The sequence below is a fragment of the Triticum urartu genome, chromosome 2A (genome assembly GCF_056163025.1).
Source record: "Triticum urartu cultivar PI428250 chromosome 2A, HENAU_Tu73, whole genome shotgun sequence".
Classification (NCBI taxonomy): domain Eukaryota; kingdom Viridiplantae; phylum Streptophyta; class Magnoliopsida; order Poales; family Poaceae; genus Triticum; species Triticum urartu.
Window position 1 is genome coordinate 710,462,140 of NC_141874.1, and position 21,855 is coordinate 710,483,994.

At 42.9% G+C, this 21,855-nt stretch overlaps 1 protein-coding gene across 1 annotated transcript; it reads left to right on the forward strand.

Annotated features, from left to right (window-relative positions):
* The first annotated feature begins 2,400 nt into the window (after positions 1–2,400).
* On the forward strand, positions 2,401–5,517 carry LOC147987028 (uncharacterized). The gene is made up of 5 exons (XM_087540226.1): positions 2,401–2,818; positions 2,925–3,804; positions 3,893–4,893; positions 4,975–5,040; positions 5,131–5,517. The coding sequence occupies exons 1-3, from the start codon at positions 2,526–2,528 to the stop codon at positions 4,196–4,198; spliced, it is 1,479 nt and encodes a 492-aa protein (XP_087396352.1). The 5' UTR covers positions 2,401–2,525; the 3' UTR covers positions 4,199–4,893; positions 4,975–5,040; positions 5,131–5,517.
* The last annotated feature ends 16,338 nt before the right edge of the window (positions 5,518–21,855 follow it).

The window sequence follows — 21,855 nt, forward strand, 5'->3', positions numbered from 1 at the left end:
CTAAAAAGATGGAGGAGAATAGCTCAAGCAGTGAGCATGTGCTCAGATTGTCTGGGTACTACAATCGCTTGAATCAAGTGGGAGTTAATCTTCCAGATAAGATAGTGATTGACAGAATGATCTAGTCACCATCACCAAGTTAGTAGAACTTCGTGATGAACTATAATATGCAAGGGATAACGGAAATGATTCCCAAGCTCTTCGTGATGCTGAAATCGGCGAAGGTAGAAATCAAGAAAAGCATCAAGTGTTGATGGTAAACAAAACCACTAGTTTCAAGTAAAGGGACAAAGAAAAAAAGGGAACTTCAAGAAGAACGGAAAGCAAGTTGCTGCTCAAGTGAAAAACCCAAGTCTGGACCTAAGCCTGAAACTGAGTGCTTCTACTGCAAAGGGACTGGTCACTGGATGCGGAACTACCCCAAGTAATTAGCGGATAAGAAGGATGGCAAAGTGAACATAGGTATATTTGATATACATGTTATTGATGTGTACTTTACTAGTGTTTATAGCAACCCCTCAGTATTTGATACTAGTTCAGCTGCTAAGAATAATAACTCGAAACGGGAGTTGTAGAATGAACAGAGACTAGTTAAGGGTAAAGTGACGATGTGTATTGGAAATGGTTCCAAGATTGATATGATCATCATCGCACACTCCCTATACTTTCGGGATTAGTTTTAAACCTAAAATAAATGTTATTTAGTGTTTGCGTTGAGCATGGATATGATTGGCTCATGTTTATTGCGATACGGTTATTCATGTAAGTTAGAGAATAATTGTTGTTCTGTTTACATGAATAAAACCTTCTATGGTCATACACCCAATGAAAATGGTTTGTTGGATCTCGATCGTGGTGATACACATTTTCATAATATTGAAACCAAAAGATACAAAGTTAATAATGACTAGCAAAAGGGCCCGTGCGTTGCAACGGGAGGAAATAAATCACATGCCCATGTGTTGTAGGTCAAGTTGAAACAAAAGGTGCCAGAAAGATTGTAAAGATAAAATACAGAAGATTTAAGTTGAACGAAAATCTTGTTACAGAAAAACTAGTTGGACGGAAATCTCGGATAAGTAGATGTTTACCTTTTCTCATAGCTTTTTTCGAAAAGGGGCGCTCTATTACTTAAGAGATTTAAGCATTACACTTTTTCTCATAGCTAGTAAAGAGAATGCAATACGTACTTGTTCCTGCTTGTACTATGGGTTTTACTTCTTCGTTGCATCTCATCACGGCAAGCCGCTGCCGTCCGCCATGATCACCACGGCTTTGGGCACTACTTGTCACCACCATCATACATACATGCCCAGCTCTTTGCTTGTCATCAAGAGTCAAGCCGCTGCTTGTCATCAAGATTTTAATTCTAGCTTTTGGCCGCTACACTGGCTGCTTCCATATTCTCTCAAGGCAACGTTTATATTATGCTAATCTCGTATCCCAGCACCTAGCTAGCCGCCAGCTATATAGGTTGATGTTTCAGACAACTTGAGAACGTATGAATTGGTGAGAATTGGTTTAAATTGTCGGAGGTGGAACTATTCAAACAAAAATATCCACGCATCATCACATCAGTATGCTTTCCCTCTTGGCTACCGACTTAGCACACAACACCGTAGGTTATCATCCTTTTCGGGGGGGTGCTTGCGCGAGAACTGGAAACATGACTTGCGGGCCAGGTCCAGCAACGTAGCTACAGGCAGAAAAAACACATAACGATCAGCGCTGGCTCCTAATTAAATGGGTCGGCCCATACCTAGCAATTGATCCGTGGAAACCAAGCACACGACCTATGAAGTCCCATGTCGAGCGATCGATGGGTGGAATCAGACGATCGTTTGATGATCAAACGTAGGAAACGAACTGTAAGATTAGTACCACCTCGGATATAGAAAATAATATAGGTAAAAAAAACTAAAAGCGTAAATTCACGGTAAGAAACGTATTGTGACGGTGAACCCACGGAGTCGATCCGTTCCGTTGCAACGGGAAAACACAACGCCCAAGTGTGAGAAATAATATGATAAGATAGAAGTACCTCGGGAATTCCTGAGCCGAATCTTCGCAAGCCTATTTTTCAACATGGCATTGTCTTGCGATTTGGGTCCGGTGTTCATACGGGGTGATGTTATCATCGCAACCGGAGAACAACACATATGCAGAGTGATATAGTTAGGAGAGAATTCCTTATTTGACACTACCTTAAAATGTGGTTCCTTATTTGACCCTGAAGAACTTTTTTTCCCTATTTGACATGTAGTATAAATTTTCTTCCTTACGTGACATCGCCATCCGTTTTGTTACACCGTTCCGTTAAATTGTTTTTGGATGGACCAAAATACCCCCGTGTTAGTAGCTAGACCACAAGGAGTTTTGACCAGAGTCGCTAGCCCACAAGCCCGATCCCGATCTGGCCATCCTCTCGTCTCTCTATTTCTTCGATTCCCCACCCCCAACCCTAGCGGCGGCGACAGCAGGTTGCAGGCTCGTACAGCGGCAGTGGCGGCGTGAGCTGAGGGGCCATGGCTCAAGGGGTGGTTGTGGGCGGAGGATCAAGCACGGCTGCGGGCGCCGGAGGAAGCACCGCGGCGGACGGCGACCCAGGCACGGCGGACGGCGGCCAAGGCGGGGCTAGGGATGGCTCGTCGGTGACGTCCGCTGCTGGCGGCCATGGCGCGACTATGCAGCACTTGCCGATGAGCTCAGCTGCGGGCGCAGGCCATGGCGATGTTGTGGGCGGTGCAGGCCATGGCGATGCTGCAAGGTTGGGCGTGGATGCAGGCTTGGGCCACGGTGCGGCTGCAGACTTAGAAGGGTGAGTTCCTTCCACAATTTCTCTTCAAATGCAGGATTAGAAGGAGGAGCAGGTTGACCCATATCCAGTAGCAATGCTCATGCATAAGTTTCTCTTTTATGTAAAGGATGGATCCAAATTCTTGTTATGTACTGAAAATTAGATTGCTTGGCAACCCAAAAAAAGCTAGAAAAGAGCCCATGTGCTTTTATTTCGAGAAGGTTATTGATTCCGACTTGACAAATTATGAAGATTTGGTTGAATCAATTATAGTGCAGTACCAGCCACGTTATTTGGAAGTTGCGCATGTTCACTACTATGATGAAGTTCTGAAAACGTTTCCAGAAATAAAATCAGACCAAGAGTTGATGTATATGTTTGAGAAACATGCTAAGTCAAAGATGGTGCAGATGTTCATTGTATATTGGGAACCCTCTGAACCATATGAGCCTATCATTGAGTATTATAGTGATGTGCATATCCAACCTAAGAACAACGTAGACCAAGATGATGATAGTTATCTTCGCAACCCAATACCGGAGAATGAACATGTTGGGATTGATGAAGAGAATATGTATTTGAAGGAAGAACCTAAAGCTCTAAATATGGTTCTTTTTCCTGATAAAGTAAAGGACCAAGACTATGTTGCTGATGGTGAGAGTGAGGATGAGGAGAAGGATGAGAGTGAGGATGGGAGTGAGGATGAGAGTAAGGATGAGAGCGAGGACGATACTGGAGTAGAGGAGGATGAGGAGTTGCATGAGGTAAATCATGCCCCAAATATAGAGTATGATAAGGATGACCCTCCTATGACTGAAGGTTTCATATATCCCAATATGAAGGAGTTTAAGTTTGCCCTTTCTCAGCATGCTATCAAACATGAATTTGAGTATAACACAGAGAAGAGTGCACCATGTAGGTTCAGGGGCTATTGTAAAAGAAGAGATGAAGATAATTGTCCATGGAGGATACATGCTTCTACAATGGATGATTTGTGTACCGTAGTGGTAACTGTCTAACTTTGCTCATTTGTAAACATTTCTTGCATGATTGTTTGAGAGTTTTTAGCTAACTAATTATATTCTTCTTTTGTAGGTGAAAAAACACCCTTTTGGTCATGATTGCTCTAGTGCAAGAAGGAAAAAGAAGGTGAAGAATGCAACTAAGTACTGGATATGTGAGAAGGTGAAGGACTGGCTCATTGAAGATGCAACTCTAGGAGCAAAGGAATTGCGAAAGAAGCTTAAAGAACACCACAAGGTCAAAATCAACTACAAGAGAGTATATATGGGTAAGTTGCTAGCCTTGAAGCAACTATATGGTGATTGGGATATCAGCTTTGACAATTTGTATAGGTTTAAGGCACAAGTTGAAAGTTGTTGCACCTGTAGCATAGTCTAGATTGATCATCACACAATAAATGGTAAAATCAGGTTTAGAAGAATTTTTGTTGCTATGAAACCTTGCATAGAGGGGTTCCTTAGTGGCTGCAGACCATATTTGGCAATAGATAGCACATTCTTGACGGGCAGGTTCAAGGGGCAGCTGGCTAGTGCTACCGCCGTTGATGGCCATAATTGGATGTATCCGGTTAGTTTTGGAGTCTTTGATTCTGAAACTAACGAGAATTGGATTTGGTTCATGCAATTGCTAAGACAGGCCATAGGATCACCAAATGGGTTGGCCATATGCACAGATGCTGGTCAAGCAGTAATGACAGGGGTGAAAGAAGTGTTCCCAGAGGCGGAACATAGGGAATGCATGTTTCACTTGGTGACCAACTTCAAGAAGAAGTTCCATGGGAAGGTGTTTGATGACCACCTTTGGACTGCTGCTTACTCATGGAACCCATATTTATTTAACAAACATTGGGTTGCTATGGAGACAACAAAGCCAGCTGCAACTGCATATATAAGGAAGTGGCACAATAGGTTGTGGTCTAGGAGTCAATTCTCAACTATATGCAAGGTAGACTATGTAACCAACAACCTGGCTGGGAGCTTTAACAATTGGATTAAGCACCACAAGTCCTTGAACTTGGATGACCTCTTTGATAAGGCGAAACATGCTAACTCTAGTGCTGGAGCATCAAAAAGGTGATTACAACTAGTTCAGATTTTGAGATTTAGTTAAATTAAAACTTGTTCTGTATTCTTATTGCTTTCTTCTCACCATAGCAAAAGCTTGAAGAATACAAACAAAAAGGGAAAAGTGGGGAAATCTGAATCGGTTCGATACAAGAGGTATTGTTTCTCTTTTTAGTTGACATGTTATGAATATTTTTTTGTTTTCAATTGCTAAAAACTACTGTTGCCTTACATGCCTAAGTGCAGATCAAGAACCGGCTCAAAACAGCCGGAGCCAATTTCCATCGAGTTTCCTATGCACGGCGATGAAACAAATGTTCCTGTGAAGGTTAGGGGCAAGAGTAAGGAGTGCACTGAAAATATTCCTATGGTGCCACAAGACAGCCCAGCAATGTGCACAAGAAGCAAAAAATTTAACTCTGCAAGCCCTTCAATGAGCACAAGAAGCAAAAGGCGGCTCAATTTGTGATTCTCATGTTTTCCTTAATGTCATGGTTACTTTTGGTTGTCCTTTTGTGCTGCTCATGTGATGTACTTGTGGACCTGACCTCATGTGTGAAACAGTATGTGATGCATGCCAACTAGTACTGATGTATGTGGTGAATGTGAACCTAAATGTGATGTATGTGTGAACATGGCTGCTTCTGGTTGTTGTTCATGTTGTGATGCATATTGTGTGTATATATGTACATATATATGTGAATTGTGTGAGATATGGGATCAAATTACAAGGGAGGTTTTGCCAAATTTTCATTTTTTGAATTAAAATGAGAAGACAATTTTTTGGATCGAAATCAGATCATTGTCCAAGTTATGGGGTCTCAATTGGTCATTTAACATGACCAAATATGTAACATAAGTGTATATATTGTAATGTACAGATTTTTGCTCACTTTCTGCACCAGGGGTAAAAAGGTATTTTTCACATCTGTCTTTAACACCGTTAGTGAACAAAATGCACTAGAGTGTCATATTGGGAAAAAATTAGTGCATGTGTCAAACAAGGAAGAAAATTTTCTTCAGGGCCAAATAGGGAACCACATTTTAAGGTAGTGTCAAATAAGGAATTCTCTCTATAGTTAGTGATGCTACCAAGATTCGTCATTACAATAACTTTCTCGTTTCCCAATTAAACCTAGGCACATTATCTCACCCTTAACTCACATTTTCCGGCACCCACACCTGCTTCCTCTCCTTGTCCCCGTCATAGCTCGGCCTCGTCGTTGCCGTCTTTGGCCTCGAGCTCGGCACGGCTTCCTTCCAAATCGACTTGCACCCCCCAAAAATTCAGTTGACTTGCAAATAGCTGGCGCAAAACTATTTTGGGACACTTATCACAATGAGTGTTGAGTGCATGCAGGTTTTGACCGTCTAATCACTATCAGCATCTGCTTCCTCTTTCCACTATTTTCCAGTTATCGTCTAGTTCATTTCTGCCCACATGGTCATCTTGGTTCTTTTGTGCCTCTTTGATCACCCCAACTCTATGTTGGTTGCACCATTAGAAAGTAAATTTGAAACAATACATAGAAGGCATACTTGTCCAAAAAATGACCCTTTAATAAAGTGAATATGTGACCTGCATATCGTTGCTGTCGGGTTATGTTCAGGGTTAGAATTTCAAGCAAGTTCAAGTGACTAAGTGATGGTGTTCAATCTTCATGGTTGTAAGCTCAAATATGAAAAGAGCTTAAATATACGAAGTAGTGTGCTGTTCTCACAAATTAAATCTATTGCTAGTTGCTTAGCCATGAATGGCAATAAAAGTAGTTTCTCAACTCCCTAATTACAGTTGACACATCAAATACCATTTAATAATGTGCACAGTAAAACAACTTCTAAATCTGGACATACTCCTTTGAGTATTTTTAACTGGACACAATAGATAATGTGTGTTAATGGTTGTAAGTTCCTACCAATACTTTTTTTGACAGAACCTATGCTTATATATAAATACTGGATTACTTAACAAAGTCATTTGCATATACACCATACTAACCACCCAGGTTTCAGAAATACCTAACACTCTAGCGAGGAAACAAGATCATGGGCTACACAAATTGCTACTTCTCTCAACTTTGAAGCACACACACGACTCACACATACTCTTAATCATCCTGGACTCAGCAAAGGTCATACATGAGGTCGACAGATCCTGATAGTTAGAGTTGACAGAATTGATAACTACAATATTTCAACAGCATTGGGAGAGGCTGCATTAAACCCTCCAAGAAAGCTGCAACTTCAGCTTCCTATGCTGTTTCAGATATTCAATATACATGTAGCAGATAAAATAATTATACTGCACAGATTTCGGGCAATAATAACTGCTGTAGCAACCCCAGTATTAGGGATAAAACATGCATCAATATTCACCTTAGTCGTACCTTTATCAGGAGGCTTCTACAAGGATTAGCATTGGAGATTCTCTTTTGTTTAGCAAAGGATTACAGATTGCAGAAATATGCCTGCAACGATTTCTTTCCCTTTTCCCTTGGGATCTTCCTTTTGTAGTTCTCCGTTAATCATCTTCACACAATTAACCAAGAACTCAACCGATGTTTATGAGTTGACCTTAAGGCTTAATGTTTCTCTACATTGGTTCTCCTAAATCTATCACACATTTGTGCATGATAGAAAATATGTCACACTGAATTTCTTCTGAACTTCTTCTGAGATGTAACAACCCAAGCAGTAAAAACAAGTAAGCAAACCTACCAATCGAGCTTTGAATGAATTTGTAAAATAAATGCACAATCCATGTTGCATCCACACCAATTAATAAATTCAGCCTCAAGTTTCTACAGCCACATCAATTTGAAAAATCAAGAGGAAAATCCAAAGCTGCAAAATCCACTGCTGCAAATTTTAAGAATTTTACAGTAATATCTCTCTCTCAAATAGTTATTTTATCAAACCAGAGATGATTAAGAACTTGCATATTTCCCGTTACTAAGTCCTGTTTGGTGCTTGCATTGCTGTAACAGCCAACCTAATTTATTTTTTGACAAATCCCACAACCATGTCAACATCCAGCAGTGGCACCGAGAGCACAAAAGTATAAAATTGTACCCCTAAGATAGCTAAAACTAAATTAGAAAGTGTGCAATTCGACGAGACACTCTCACCATCTGATGAAATTGATGTAGCTAGTGTCATTGTCGAGGGTGAAGGACACGTCTGTATTCCTATCCATCTTGCCAGTCACCATCCCAACGAGCCTGGCCAGTAGACCACCCAACCTGGACAGTCGTGTCAGAAGCCAATCTCGATGAACACAAAGCCGAGAGATGCATATAGTGGGTACTCACCTTGGCTGTCTCGACGCGAGTCATCCTTCTCGTCAGTGCCAGACAGCGCCACAATGACGATATGCTTCATGGTGATGAAAGAGGGTGAAGACCACCACTGCAAGGAGGCCAGCCGCTTGGGTGGGAATCGATAGCGGGGTGGCGGCGATGTTCGCCGCGGGAGCCAGGCGGATGGTTTCAACAGGTGCCACTGCCAATGTAGATTACATGAAGTAAAGCTGGATGGCAATTATGCTTCGTGTATGGGCAGAATACAACCATCGGCTATAGTAGAGGGACGAGACTGGATGCGACTTAAATCTCTCACCTCTTCAAATATGTCAACTGGAGTATTTCTCAACAATCCCTTGGATCTGCTCCGAAGTGAATATTGACGCACTGGTATCGAAATCAGCACTCCCCAACTGCCTCTGCAACTGCATTGACAACAAAGTCGAGACAAGCATTACGCATTGCTTCTTCTGCTCATAAGCACTGAGCAAAAGTTTAGTTGTGTATGTTTCAGTGAGAGGGGGCAAGCATAGAGTACATCATTCTCAAGTATGACAGATTGGCTCTCGGAATTGTGTTTTCTAATTTGAACTAACATCTCCAGTTTCTATAACAACAGTCAAAATGATGTAATTAGCATCTTCAATACAGTTAAGTTTGATGCTTCGAAAGAGGCACTATAAAAACATTTTTTCTTCATTTGTGGTTGTAATTCCTATTGAGTGTGCATTTTCTCGCCAAATTCTAGAGGCTCAAGCTCGGCTTCATCAATAGCCATCTCTTCTCTATCAAATTAAATAGAAAAAAAAAATCAAAACATGGCTTTTAGACAACAGTTCAAGTCAACTCTGCAAACCACAAAGTATTATTGCTAGAGAGCAGGTAATTGTGGCTGTATATTCATTTTACTTGTTCAGTTCTATGGCTGGCGCATTAACTAACAACTCTTTTCCTTGAAAATAAATAAATAAAAGAGCACACCACTACACATATCAGCATGGACTATATTCAAACATGTATAACAAGAATGAGCTACCTACAAATGGCCGTGAAACAAAGAAAAAATGGTGCTGCAGTGCACTGAGTCTTTTTTAGCAAACACATGGCGTGCACCTAGCAGGTTGGTGGTTGAAGTCGATGGGGGCAGAGCAGCACTGAACTGCACGCAGTCTGGGCAACGACCATCGAACTACTCCGTCAATCTGTGCGTGATGGAAGGAGTAGGTGCTCCGGCCAGGTGAAGAAGAGCGCCGGGGAGGAGAGCAACCAGCTCTCGTCGGCTCACCTGTGATTGAGAGGCGAGGCAAACGGTTTGGGACTGTCTTTTGCCATCGCCGGAGCACTGGACGTCGGCTAAGAGAGGAGGGAGGGTGAGTAGCGTCACTGGAAAAGGAACACGTGGGGGCTGGGCTGATGGTGATGGACGACGGCGTCGGGTCGCGACGAGAGAGGAGGATTGGGGGAAGGTGCGGCTCCGGCATCAAGTGTCGCCGGTGGTGGAAAGCCGCAGGGGTGGGGAAGGCGCACAGCGGAGGGGCGTTGGCGGTGCGCGGCGGCGTGTCGGGGGCCGGCTGCGACGGCGCATGGCGGGGCCGGCAGCGTGCGACAGCGTGGAGATGCGCTGGGGGTGGAGATGGAAGGCAAGGTCATCGTGCAATTTTTTTTTTCTTTTCCCTCGCCAGTACCGTACCGGTTCTATTGACTTATTAGGGGGACTGCGGGTTGGATACCTAAAACACCAGGGACTTTTTTATAAAAACGTCGCGACGCTGAACCCGGAGACTCAATCCGTGCTTTATTATTAGGGAGAGATAGTGCAACTTATTTGTGGCAATGCCGTTTAGGTCATATTGGTGTAAAGCGCATGAAGAGAATCCATGCTGATGGGCTTTTGGAATCACTTGATTATGAATCAGTTGATGCTTGCGAACCATGCCTCATGGGCAAGATGACTAAGACTTCGTTCTCCGGAACAATGGAGCAAGCAAAAGATTCATTCAAAATCATACATACTGATGTATGTGCTCCGATGAATATTGAGGCTCGCAGCAGGTATCATTATTTTCTGATCTTCACAGATGATTTGAGCAGATATGAGTATATCTACTTGATGAAACACAAGTCTGAAACATTTGAAAAGTTCAAAGAATTTCGGAGTGAAGTGGAGAATCATCGTAACAAAAATAAAAGTTTCTACGATATGATCGCAGAAGTAAAATATTTGAGTTACGAGTTTGGCCTTCAGTTAAAACATTGTGAAATAGTTTCACTACTCACGCCACCTGGAACACCACAGTGTAATGGTGTGTCTGAACGTCATAACCGTACTTTATTAGATATAGTGCGATCAATGATGTCTCTTACCGATCTACCACTATCATTTTGGGGTTATGCATTAGAGATAGCTACATTCACGTTAAATAGGGCACCATCTAAATCCGTTGAGACGACACCGTATGAACTGTGGTTTGGCGAGAAACCTAAGTTGTCGTTTCTTAAAGTTTGGGACTGCGATGCTTATGTGAAAAAGTTTCAACATGATAAGCTCGAACCCAAATCGCAGAAGTAAATCTTCATAGGATACCCAAAAGAAAAGGTTGGGTACACCTTCTATCACAGATCCGAAGGCAAGATATTCGTTGCTGAGAATGGATCCTTTCTAGAGAAGGAGTTTCTCTCGAAAGAAGTGAGTGGGAGGAAAGAAGAACTTGATGAGGTAACTGTACCTGATCCCTTATTGGAAAGTAGTTCATCACAGAAATCTGTTCCTGTGACTACTACACCAATTAGTGAGGAAGCTAATGATGATGATCATGTAACTTCAGATCAAGTTACTACCGAAACCTCGTAGGTAAACCAGAGTGATATCCGCACCAGAGTGGTACGGTAATCCTATTCTAGAGGTCATGTTACTTGACCATGACGAGCCTACTAACTATGAGGAAGCGATGATGAGCCCAGATTCCGCGAAATGGCTTAAGGCCATGAAATCTGAGATGAGATCCATGTATGAGAACAAAGTATGGACTTTGATTGACTTGCCCATTGATTGGCGAGCCACTGAGATTAAATGGATCTTCAAGAGGAAGACGGACGCTGATAGTAGTGTTACTATCTACAAAGCTAGAATTGTCACAAAAGGTTTTCGACAAGTTCAAGGTGTTGAATATGATGAGAGTTTCTCACTCGTATCTATGCTTAAGTCTGTCCGAATCATGTTAGCAATTGCCACATTTTATGAAATCTGGCAAATGGATAAACAAAACTACATTCCTTAATGGATTTATTAATGAAGAGTTGTATATGATGCAACAAGAAAGTTTTGTCAATCCTAAAGGTGCTAACAAAATATGCAAGCTCCAGCGATCCATCTATGGACTGGTGCAAGCATCTCGGAGTTGGAATATACGCTTTGATAAGTTGATCAAAGCATATAGTTTTATACAGACTTGCGGTGAAGCCTGTATTTACAAGAAAGTGAGTGGGAGCACTACAGTATTCCTGATAAGTATATGTGAATGACATATTGTTGATCGGAGATAATGTAGAATTATTCTGCAAAGCATAAGGGAATGTTTGAAAGGAGTTTTTCAAAGAAAGACCTCGGTGAAGCTGCTTACATATTGAGCATCAAGATCTATAGAGATAGATCAAGATGCTTGATAAGTTTTTCAATGAGTACATACCTTGACAAGATTTTGAAGTAGTTCAAAATGGAACAGTCAAAGAAGGAGTTCTTGCCTGTGTTACAAGGTGTGAAGTTGAGTAAGACTCAAAACCCGACCACGACAGAAGATAGAGAGAGAATGAAGGTCATTCCCTATGCCTCAGCCATAGGTTCTATAAAGTATGCCATGTTGTGTACCAGACCTATTGTATACCCTGCCCTGAGAGTACAATAGTGATCCAGGAGTAGATCACTAGACATTGGTTAAAATTATTCTTAGTGGAATAAGGATATGTTTCTCGATTATGGAGGTGAGAAAAGGTTCGTCATAAAGGGTTACGTCGATGCATGTTTTGACACTAATCCAGATGACTCTAAGTCTCAATCTGGATACATATTGAAAGTGGGAGCAATTAGCTAGAGTAGCTCCGTGCAGAGCATTGTTGACATAGAAATATGCAAAATACGTACGGATCTGAATATGGCAGACCCGTTGACTAAACTTCTCTCACAAGCAAAACATGATCACACCTTAGTACTCTTTGGGTGTTAATCACATAGCGATGTGAACTAGATTATTGACTCTAGTAAACCCTTTGGGTGTTGGTCACATGACGATGTGAACTATGGGTGTTAATCACATGGTGATGTGAACTATTGATGTTAAATCACATGGCGATGTGAACTAGATTATTGACTCTAGTGCAAGTGGGAGACTGAAGGAAATATGCCCTAGAGGCAATAATACAGTTATTATTTATTTCCTTATATCATGATAAATGTTTATTATTCATTCTAGAATTGTATTAACCGGAAACATAATACATGTGTGAATACATAGACAAACAGTATGTCACTAGTATGCCTCTACTTGACTAGCTCGTTGAATCAAAGATGGTTAAGTTTCCTAGCCATAGACATGAGTTGTCATTTGATTAACGGGATCACATTATTAAAGAATGATGTGATTGACTTGACCCATTCCGTTAGGATAGCACTTGATCGTTTAGTTTGTTGCTATTACTTTCTTCATGACTTATACATGTTCCTATGACTATGAGATTATGCAACTCCCGTTTACCGGAGGAACACTTTGTGTGCTACCAAACGTCACAACGTAACTGGGTGATTATAAAGGTGCTCTACAGGTGTCTCCGAAGGTACTTGTTGGGTTGGCGTATTTCGAGATTAGGATTTGTCACTCTGATTGTCGAAGAGGTATCTCTGGTCCCACTCGGTAATGCACATCACTATAAGCCTTGCAAGCATTGCAACCAATGAGTTAGTTGCGGGATGATGTGTTACAGAACGAGTAAATAGACTTGCCGGTAACGAGATTGAACTAGGTATTGAGATACCGACGATCGAATCTCAGGCAAGTAACATACCGATGACAAAGGGAACAACGTATGTTGTTATGCGGTTTGACCGATAAAGATCTTCATAGAATATGTAGGAGCCAATATGAGCATCAAGGTTCCCCTATTGGTTATTGACTGGAGACGTGTCTCGGTCATGTCTACATAGTTCTCGAACCCATAGGGTCCGCACGCTTAAAGTTCGATGACGGTTATATTATGAGTTTATTTGTTTTGATGTACCGAAGGAGTTCGGAGTCCCGGATGAGATCGGGGACATGACGAGGAGTCTCGAAATGGTCAAGACGTAAAGATCGATATATTGGACGACTATATTCGGACATCGGAAAGGTTCCGAGTGATTCGGGTATTTTCTGGAGTATCGGGAAGTTACGAGAATTCGTATTGGGCCTTAATGGGCCATACGGGAAAGGAGAGAAAGGCCCCAAAGGGTGGCCGCACCCCTCCCCATGGGCTGGTCCGAATTGGACTAGGGAGGGGGCGCCCCCTTCCTTCCTTCTCCTTTTCCCTTCCCTTTCCTTCCCTCCTACTCCTACTACTTGGAAGGGCTCCTAGTTCTACAAGGAAAGGGGGAATCCTACTCCCGGTGGGAGTAGGGCTCCCCTAGGGCGCGCCATAGAGAGGGACGGCCCTCCCCCTCCTCCACTCCTTTATATACGGGGGCAGGGGGCACCCCAAAGACAACAATTGATCTCTTGATCTCTTAGCCGTGTGCGGTGCCCCCCTCCACCATAATCCACCTCGATCATATCGTAGCGGTGCTGTAGCGACCAGACCTCAAACAGTCTGATCTCTGTGCTCCGGTGTCATCCCTGGATCAGTAATGCTGACACCACACAATTCTCGAAGGATTTATAGCAGAGTAGCAATCACACACTTATTACATCGAGTGTCTCAAAAGAGAACTTATTACAATAAATATGGCTTAAGGCCATCTAATAACGATAACAGCGGAAGGCTTGAAAGGTAAGTGAGTCCATCAACTCCAACGGCATCACTGAGTATAGAACCACGACCTAAAAACTCCTTAATCATCGTCTGAAAAGTCTGCAACATTAACGTTGCAGCCCGAAAACGGGTCAGCACATGGAATATGCTGGCAAGGTAACACATAGAGAGTAATGGAATGCAACAACTATACTATATGCATATTTGGCTGGTGGAAAGCTCTATGGTTACAGTTTTTGCGTAAAGCCAAATTTTCCCTACTTCAAAGGAATAAATTTAATTACTATCATGGTGGTTGTTAAACATTGAGAATGGTTGATAGCATTCTCAATCCCAATTAAAGTAACATCATTAAAACCCAACAAAATTAAATTTAGAGTAACATGTTGAGATTCACATGATAATCCAGGTACTAGATACTCAAGATGTCCATAACCGGGGACACGGCTAATCATGATTAGTTTATTACACTCTGCAGAGGTTTGCGCACTTTTTCCCACAAGACTCGATCGCCTCCGTTTGTTTTCTCGCACTACATGGTGTTTGAGAAGACGGATGACCGAGACATAGTCTTTCAAATGCGCTAGCACCTTACGATCGGGTAGATCGTACCACCTACATCCCCTACATCTGCTAGTCTACCATTGTAAGAGTTCGCACAACTTAGTCAACTATGCCAGAGCCCATAATGGCTTGTGGCTGCACACAGAAGTTTCTAGTATGAATAATCTCATGATCCCTTTGAGCCTGGGTGGCGGTCCAAAAGAAAACAGGCAAGTCCTGGAATACCCAGGTGCCTCAATCCACCCAGATGTGTGTTAGGTTGCCACCTTAGATAAACCAATAATTAACAATCTCACATCTGTCATGGATTTCACTCACCAAATCCATGTCTACTAGCATAGCATGGTATAATAAGCAAACGTAGAAGTAACTCCCAAAGGTTTGATAATAAACAGGTAATAGGTACTACCTCATCTACTTCCCATCCCACAATTTAATTAGATCCTATTCATGCAATGTGTGAGGATTGATCTAATGCAATAAAACTGGGTTGTAGAAAAAGGTATGATCAAAGTGTTACTTGCCTTGTTGATGATCCGCGAAACCTAGAGATTCAACGTAACAGGCGGCGCACTCCGGGTATTCTATCGCAGACAAACAAACAAGCATACAATAAGTACTCATCTAATGCACAGGTAAAACGCAAATAGAAGATCTAACCAGAAAGTTCAACTTAAGAACCCTGGTTGGCAAAAAGAATCAAATCGAACGAAGCAAAAGAAAACAAACGGCGAAAGAAACAACTTCGTTCTAGTAATCTGGATCTAAGACAAATTTTACAGTAGCAAAAACTTGTTTAAGTTGATTATTCGGAAAGAGGGTTTCGAGACGAAACTCCAGGCGCTTGAATCGCCTGATTCCGATAAACGAGCGAAAAGTTATACTAAAACGAAAATCGGATCAGAAATCGCGATCAGAAAAATAACCGTGAAAAATCCGACGAAAAAAAATGACGAACAGATTTTTTTTTAAACGGCACGGAAAACAAGGCGGCGGTGAACCTCGGGCGGCGCGCTGCTCCGGCGAGTCGGCGGCGGGTCGGCGGCGGCGGCTGGCGGCGGGTCGGCGGCGGCGGCTGGCGGCGGCGGCGGCGGTTGGCGGCAGCTAGGGTTAGGGCGGCGGGGGTGGGCTGGCTCGCCTCGGGCCTTGGGCGCGCATTATAAAGGCCCCGGCCAGGCGGTGTCCTGGCCGAGTACAGCCCAAAGTCGGTTCCGCGTTTTTTTTATAAATCCGGTCGGAAGAAAAATAAAAAGAAATACTAAACGGACTCCAAAAATCACGAAATAAATTTTCCCGGGTTCCTAAAATCAAGCCTGATAAAGTGAACATTTATCTGGGCCCAAACTACAACTTTGAAAAACGCGCATTTTTCCTAAATTCAAATAAAAATACCGAAAAACTCCAAAATAAATCTTATTTGATTTTTTTTATTAAATCCTCAATATTTCTATATTTTGGGAAAGTCATTTTATTCCCTCTCTCATATTTTTGTAATATAAATAATTGATGATAAAATAAATAAAATCAAATGATCCTGTTTACAAAATTTGAGGACACTCAAATATGTGAATAACGAAATCCCCAACTCTCTCCGTGGGTCCTTGAGTTGCTTAGGATTTTCTAGGATCAAAACCAAAAGCAAAATAAAATATGATACGCATGATGACCTAATGTATAACATTCCAAATTGAAAATTTGGGATGTTACAAACCTACCGCCCTTAAGATGAATCTCGCCCTCGAGATTCGGGTTGGCTAGAAAATAGGTGAGGGTGGTCTTTGAGCAAATCTTCCTCTCGCTCCCAGGTGGCTTCATCCTCCGTGTGGTGGCTCCACTGAACTTTGCAAAACTTGATAACCTTGCTACGAGTGACTCGGCTGGCAAACTCGAGAATCTTGACTGGTTTCTCCTCATAGGTCAAATTGTTATCCAACTGAATTGCTTCTAATGGTACTGTGTCTCTCAAAGGTATGTCAGCCATCTCCGCGTGACACTTCTTCAACTGAGAAACGTGGAACACATCATGAACTCCTGTCAATCCTTCTGGCAATTCCAACTTGTAAGCAACTTCTCCCATACGCTCCAAAACTCGATATGACCCTACAAATCATGGCTCTAACTTCCCCTTAACTCCAAAGCGCTTAATCCCTCGAAGTGGGGATACTCGGAGATAAGCTCTGTCTCCGACTTCGTAAACTGTCTCCTTGTGTTTAGAATCTGCGTAGCTCTTCTGCCTGGACTGGGCTACCTTGAGCCTATCGCGAATCAACTTCACCTTCTGTTCAGACTCTTTAATCAGATCTGGCCCAAACAACTGGCGGTCTCCAACTTCGTCCCATGACAACGGTGTCCTGCACCTCCTTCCGTACAGAGCTTCGAAAGGGGCCATCTTCAAACTGGTCTGATAGCTATTATTGTAAGAGAACTCTGCATATGGCAAATTATAGTCCCAACTAGATCCATAATCTAGCGCACAAGCTCTCAGCATATCCTCCAAAATCTGATTGACTCTCTCGATCTGTCCATCTGTCTGCGGATGAAAAGCTGTACTAAATTCTAGCCTAGTACCCAAAGTCTCATGCAACTGCTTCCAGAACTTTGAGGTAAACTGGGTTCCTCTATCTCATATGATACTCCTCGGAACTCCATGCAGACATATGATCCTGGTCATGTATATCTTTGCCAACTTAGCACTGGTGTAAGTGGTCTTTACTGGGATGAAATGAGCTACTTTCGTCAATCGATCGACTACAACCCAAATCGAGTCATAGCCTGAACGAGTCCTGGGCAATCCCGTGATAAAATCCATGCCTAGCTTATCCCACTTCCATTCGGGTATCGGCAATGGTTGCAACAATCCTGCTGGCTTCTGATGCTCTGCCTTTACTCTCTGACATACGTCACAAACTGCTACATACTCCGCAATATCCTTCTTCATTCCGGTCCACCAGAAAATATCCTTCAAATACAAATACATCTTGGTATTTCTTGGGTGAATCGAATACGGTGAATCATGTGCCTCTTGCAAAATCAACTTCCTGATCTCCGGGTTGTTGGGTACATAAACACGGTCTTCAAACCATAGGGTGTCGTGCTCATCCTCACGAAATCCTTTAGCTTTTCCTCTGCTCAGTTTCTCCTTTATAGCGGAAATCTCTTTGTCCGTTTTCTGAGCTTCCCTGATTCTGTCCATCAAAGTTGACTGAATTTCCAACGCTGCTACATAGCCTCTCGGAACTATTTCCACACATAGTTCACGAAGATTTTTTGCTAACTCCTTGGGTATTTCTCCCGTTATTAACGTATTGACATGGCTCTTGCGGCTTAATGCATCGGCTACTACATTAGCCTTCCCGGGATGATAATGCAATTTCATATCATAATCCTTGATAAGCTCCAACCATCTCCTTTGTCTGAGATTCAACTCCTTCTGTGTGAAAATGTACTTCAAACTCTTATGATCCGTGTACACCTCACAATGATTTCCAATGAGGAAATGTCTCCATGTCTTCAATGCATGCACTACGGCTGCTAACTCCAAATCATGCGTGGCATAATTCAATTCGTGAGGCTTCAGTTGTCGTGAAGCATACGAAACAACTCTCCCTTCCTGCATAAGCACTGCTCCAAGTCCTCGACGTGAAGCGTCGCAATACACCTCATAATCCTTGGTTTGGTTTGGCAAAATCAACACTGGTGAGGTCACCAAACGTTTCTTCAACTCCTGGAAACTAGCCTCACACTCCTCAATCCATTTGAACTTAGTATCCTTCTTCAGCAACTCCGTCATAGGCTTTGCAATCTTTGATAAATTCTCAATAAATCTCCGGTAGTATCCTGCGAGTCCCAGAAAACTCCGGATCTCTCGAACTGTTGTTGGGGCTTCCCACTTGGTCACGGTTTCAACTTTAGCGGGATCTACTGCTATACCTTCTCCGGATATAACGTGTCCGAAGAATCCTACTTCCTTCAACCAAAACTCACATTTGCTGAACTTGGCATATAATTGATGTTCTCTGAGCTTTCCAAGTACCAAACGCAAATGCTCCTTATTCTCCTCTTCATTCTTCGAATAAACCAGGATATCATCAATGAACACTACGACGAACTTATCCAAAAACTCCATAAACACTTTGTTCATCATGTTCATAAAATAGGCAGGCACGTTAGTCAGGCCAAATGACATAACGGTATACTCATACAGCCCATACCTGGTGGTAAAAGCTGTCTTCGGAATATCCTGTTCTCGAATCTTCAACTGGTGGTATCCTGATCGCAAATCGATCTTGGAAAACACTTTAGCTCCTTGCAATCGATCAAACAGATCGTTGATCATTGGTAGTGGGTACTTGTTCTTGATCGTTACTTCGTTCAATCCTTGATAATCAACAACCATCCTTAACGATCCATCCTTCTTCTCCACTAGAAGTACTGGCGATCTCCAAGGCGAAGAACTTGGGCGAATATATCCCTTATCCAGTAACTCTTTAATCTGCTTCTTAATTTCCACCAAATCCTTTGCTGGCGTCCTATATGGTCTCTTCGATATTGGCCCAGTGCCTGGCAAAAGCTCAATCAAAAACTCAATGTCTCTATCCGGTGGCATGCCTGGCAACTCTTCGAGAAATACATTAGGAAAATCCTTTACCACTGGTACTTCCTCCTGCACAACTCCTGTTAGGCAATTTACTTGGGTCCTCTTTGGCACATGCCGGGATACATACTTGATCCTTCTCCCTTCTGGTGTGGTAAGCAAAATTGACTTACTAGCACACTCAATATTCCCTTTATACTTTGATAACCAATCCATGCCTAATATCACATCCAATCCTTGAGATTCCAATACTATTAGGTCTGAGGGAAAAACATAGTTACCAATCCTTAATGGTAACCGATCACACCATAGACTAGCCACATATTCTGCTCCGGGCGAGGTTACTAACATGGGTGACCTAAGGGCTTGGGTTGGTAGGTTATACTTATCCACAAATCCCCTTGAGATGTATGAATGCGATGCACCAGTATCAAAATGAACTAGTGCAGTAAATGACTTAACCGAAAACTTACCTATTACTGCATCGGGCTGAGCTTCAACCTCCTCCACATTAACGTGGTTCACTTGTCCCCTGTTGAAAGGGTTCGGCTTCTTCCCAGAACTTCCATTGCCATTTTGGCCTTCAGGACATTCATTGGCATAGTGTCCGGTCTTGGAACACTTGAAACAGGTGACTTGGCTTAGGTCCTTCTTGGCTGGGGTTGATGGGGTGTTGCGGTTCTGTCCATTACTTCCTCCATTCCCATTACCATTCTTGGTGCCATTGTGATTATGCGAGCTACCTACTCCATGGGTATGCTGAAAATGTCCTCCCGGTCTAGGGGTAAAACGTGGCTCCTGCTGAGCTCCTGAATTATACTTTCCTTGTCCATGCTTCCTCTTGCGGTTCTCAATTTGCTGTTGCTTCCCTTCAGTCATAAGAGCACGATCTACCAACTCCTGGTAGTTGTTGAAGGTGGCTACCATCAACTGCATACTCAACTCATCATTCAGTCCTTCTAGGAATTTCTCCTGCTTAGCTGCATCCGTAGCAACGTCATCTGGGGCATAACGTGCTAGCTTACTAAACTCCTCCACATACTGGCCAACTGTCCGTCCTCCTTGGCGCAAGTTACGAAACTCACGCTTCTTCATGGCCATTGCTCCTGCTGAAACATGGGCAGTACGAAAAGCCTGCTGAAACTGGTCCCATGTGACAGTGTCGACTGGGAAGGTGGCTGTGAAATTCTCCCACCAGGATGCTGCGGGTCCTTCTAACTGATGTGTGGCAAACTTCACCTTCTCCGCATCTGTGCATCCTGCTGTGGTTAACTCCCTAGCTATCTTGCGGAGCCAATCATCTGCTACTATCGGCTCGGTGCTACTGGAAAACACCGGCGGATTCAGCCTAAGAAAACGGGCTAAGTGGTCAACAGGTGGTGGTGGTGGGTTGTTGTTGTTGTTTCCCTGATTCTGATTCTGAACTAGCAACTGCATCAAGGTGTTCTGCTGCTGGATCAACTGGGTGATCTCCGGCGGAAAGGCAAATCCGGGGTCACGTCTCGGAGGCATCTGAGGGTTTAGAAAAGATGAGATATAAGAATAGAGGGGGTCTAAAGAGAAAACACTACCCATATGCTCATGAGGCAAAAGCAAACAATTCACTTCATTCAATCAAACAAAGGCATACAATCGATCTAGCTATCGCAAGGGTGCTCGGACTACTATATTTACATGGTGGACTACTACTACTGATGAGGTGGTCTACTAGAAATATTCTACGGTTGTAGACTCCATGATATCTGCTCCTACTTCATCAACATAATCATCATCGCTACTATCTTGTTCCGAGTCGGTGCCGTCAATGATGATGTAGTCTTCCGGGCTAATCTCCTTGGGTTCTTCGTCTTCATCTACTGGTGTCGGGCCTCCCATAAATATTCCAATCTTCTTGATCAGATCGTCATTCTTCTCCACCAATACTTCAATTTCTTCTTCATAATCTTCACGTGTAGCCTTGAGTTCTTTCTCCAGTTCCTTGATTCTAGTCTTAGCCTTATTCAGATCTATCATGTCGGCGCACATCTGATTCTCCTGTCGTCGAATGTGCTGGTTTAACTCCTGGATAAAAGCTGCAATTGATCTATCTTTCCTGGTGCTGATCATCTCCCAGTGTTCATCTCGGCGCCCACAAATCTGGTAGATAGTATCCTTGAGATCCTTGCGGTAGACTTCTCCAATGCGTCCCATGGCGATGTGAGCTGCCATACTCTTTCCTAGACTCCAAGTTGGTGCATCAAAAGAAAACTCTATGGGCTCAGTGACTGGCATGAATGTCCTTCCTGGAACTTGAACTTGAATCATCCAACGCTCTTCTTCAGGTAAAGTGGCGTTGTAGGTTCCCGTGAAGCTTGGTACTCCTATGTTCAGGTATCTAGTGACTTCCTTCAAGTGGCGTCCAAAGGGTGTATCTTCATCTGGTTGTGTGAACTTATTCCTTTCATCCGCCATCCTAAAGAGTAGAAAAGATGAGAGGTCAGAAGAGAAGAGAGTGAGTAGTGATCTAGGTCTTTAGCT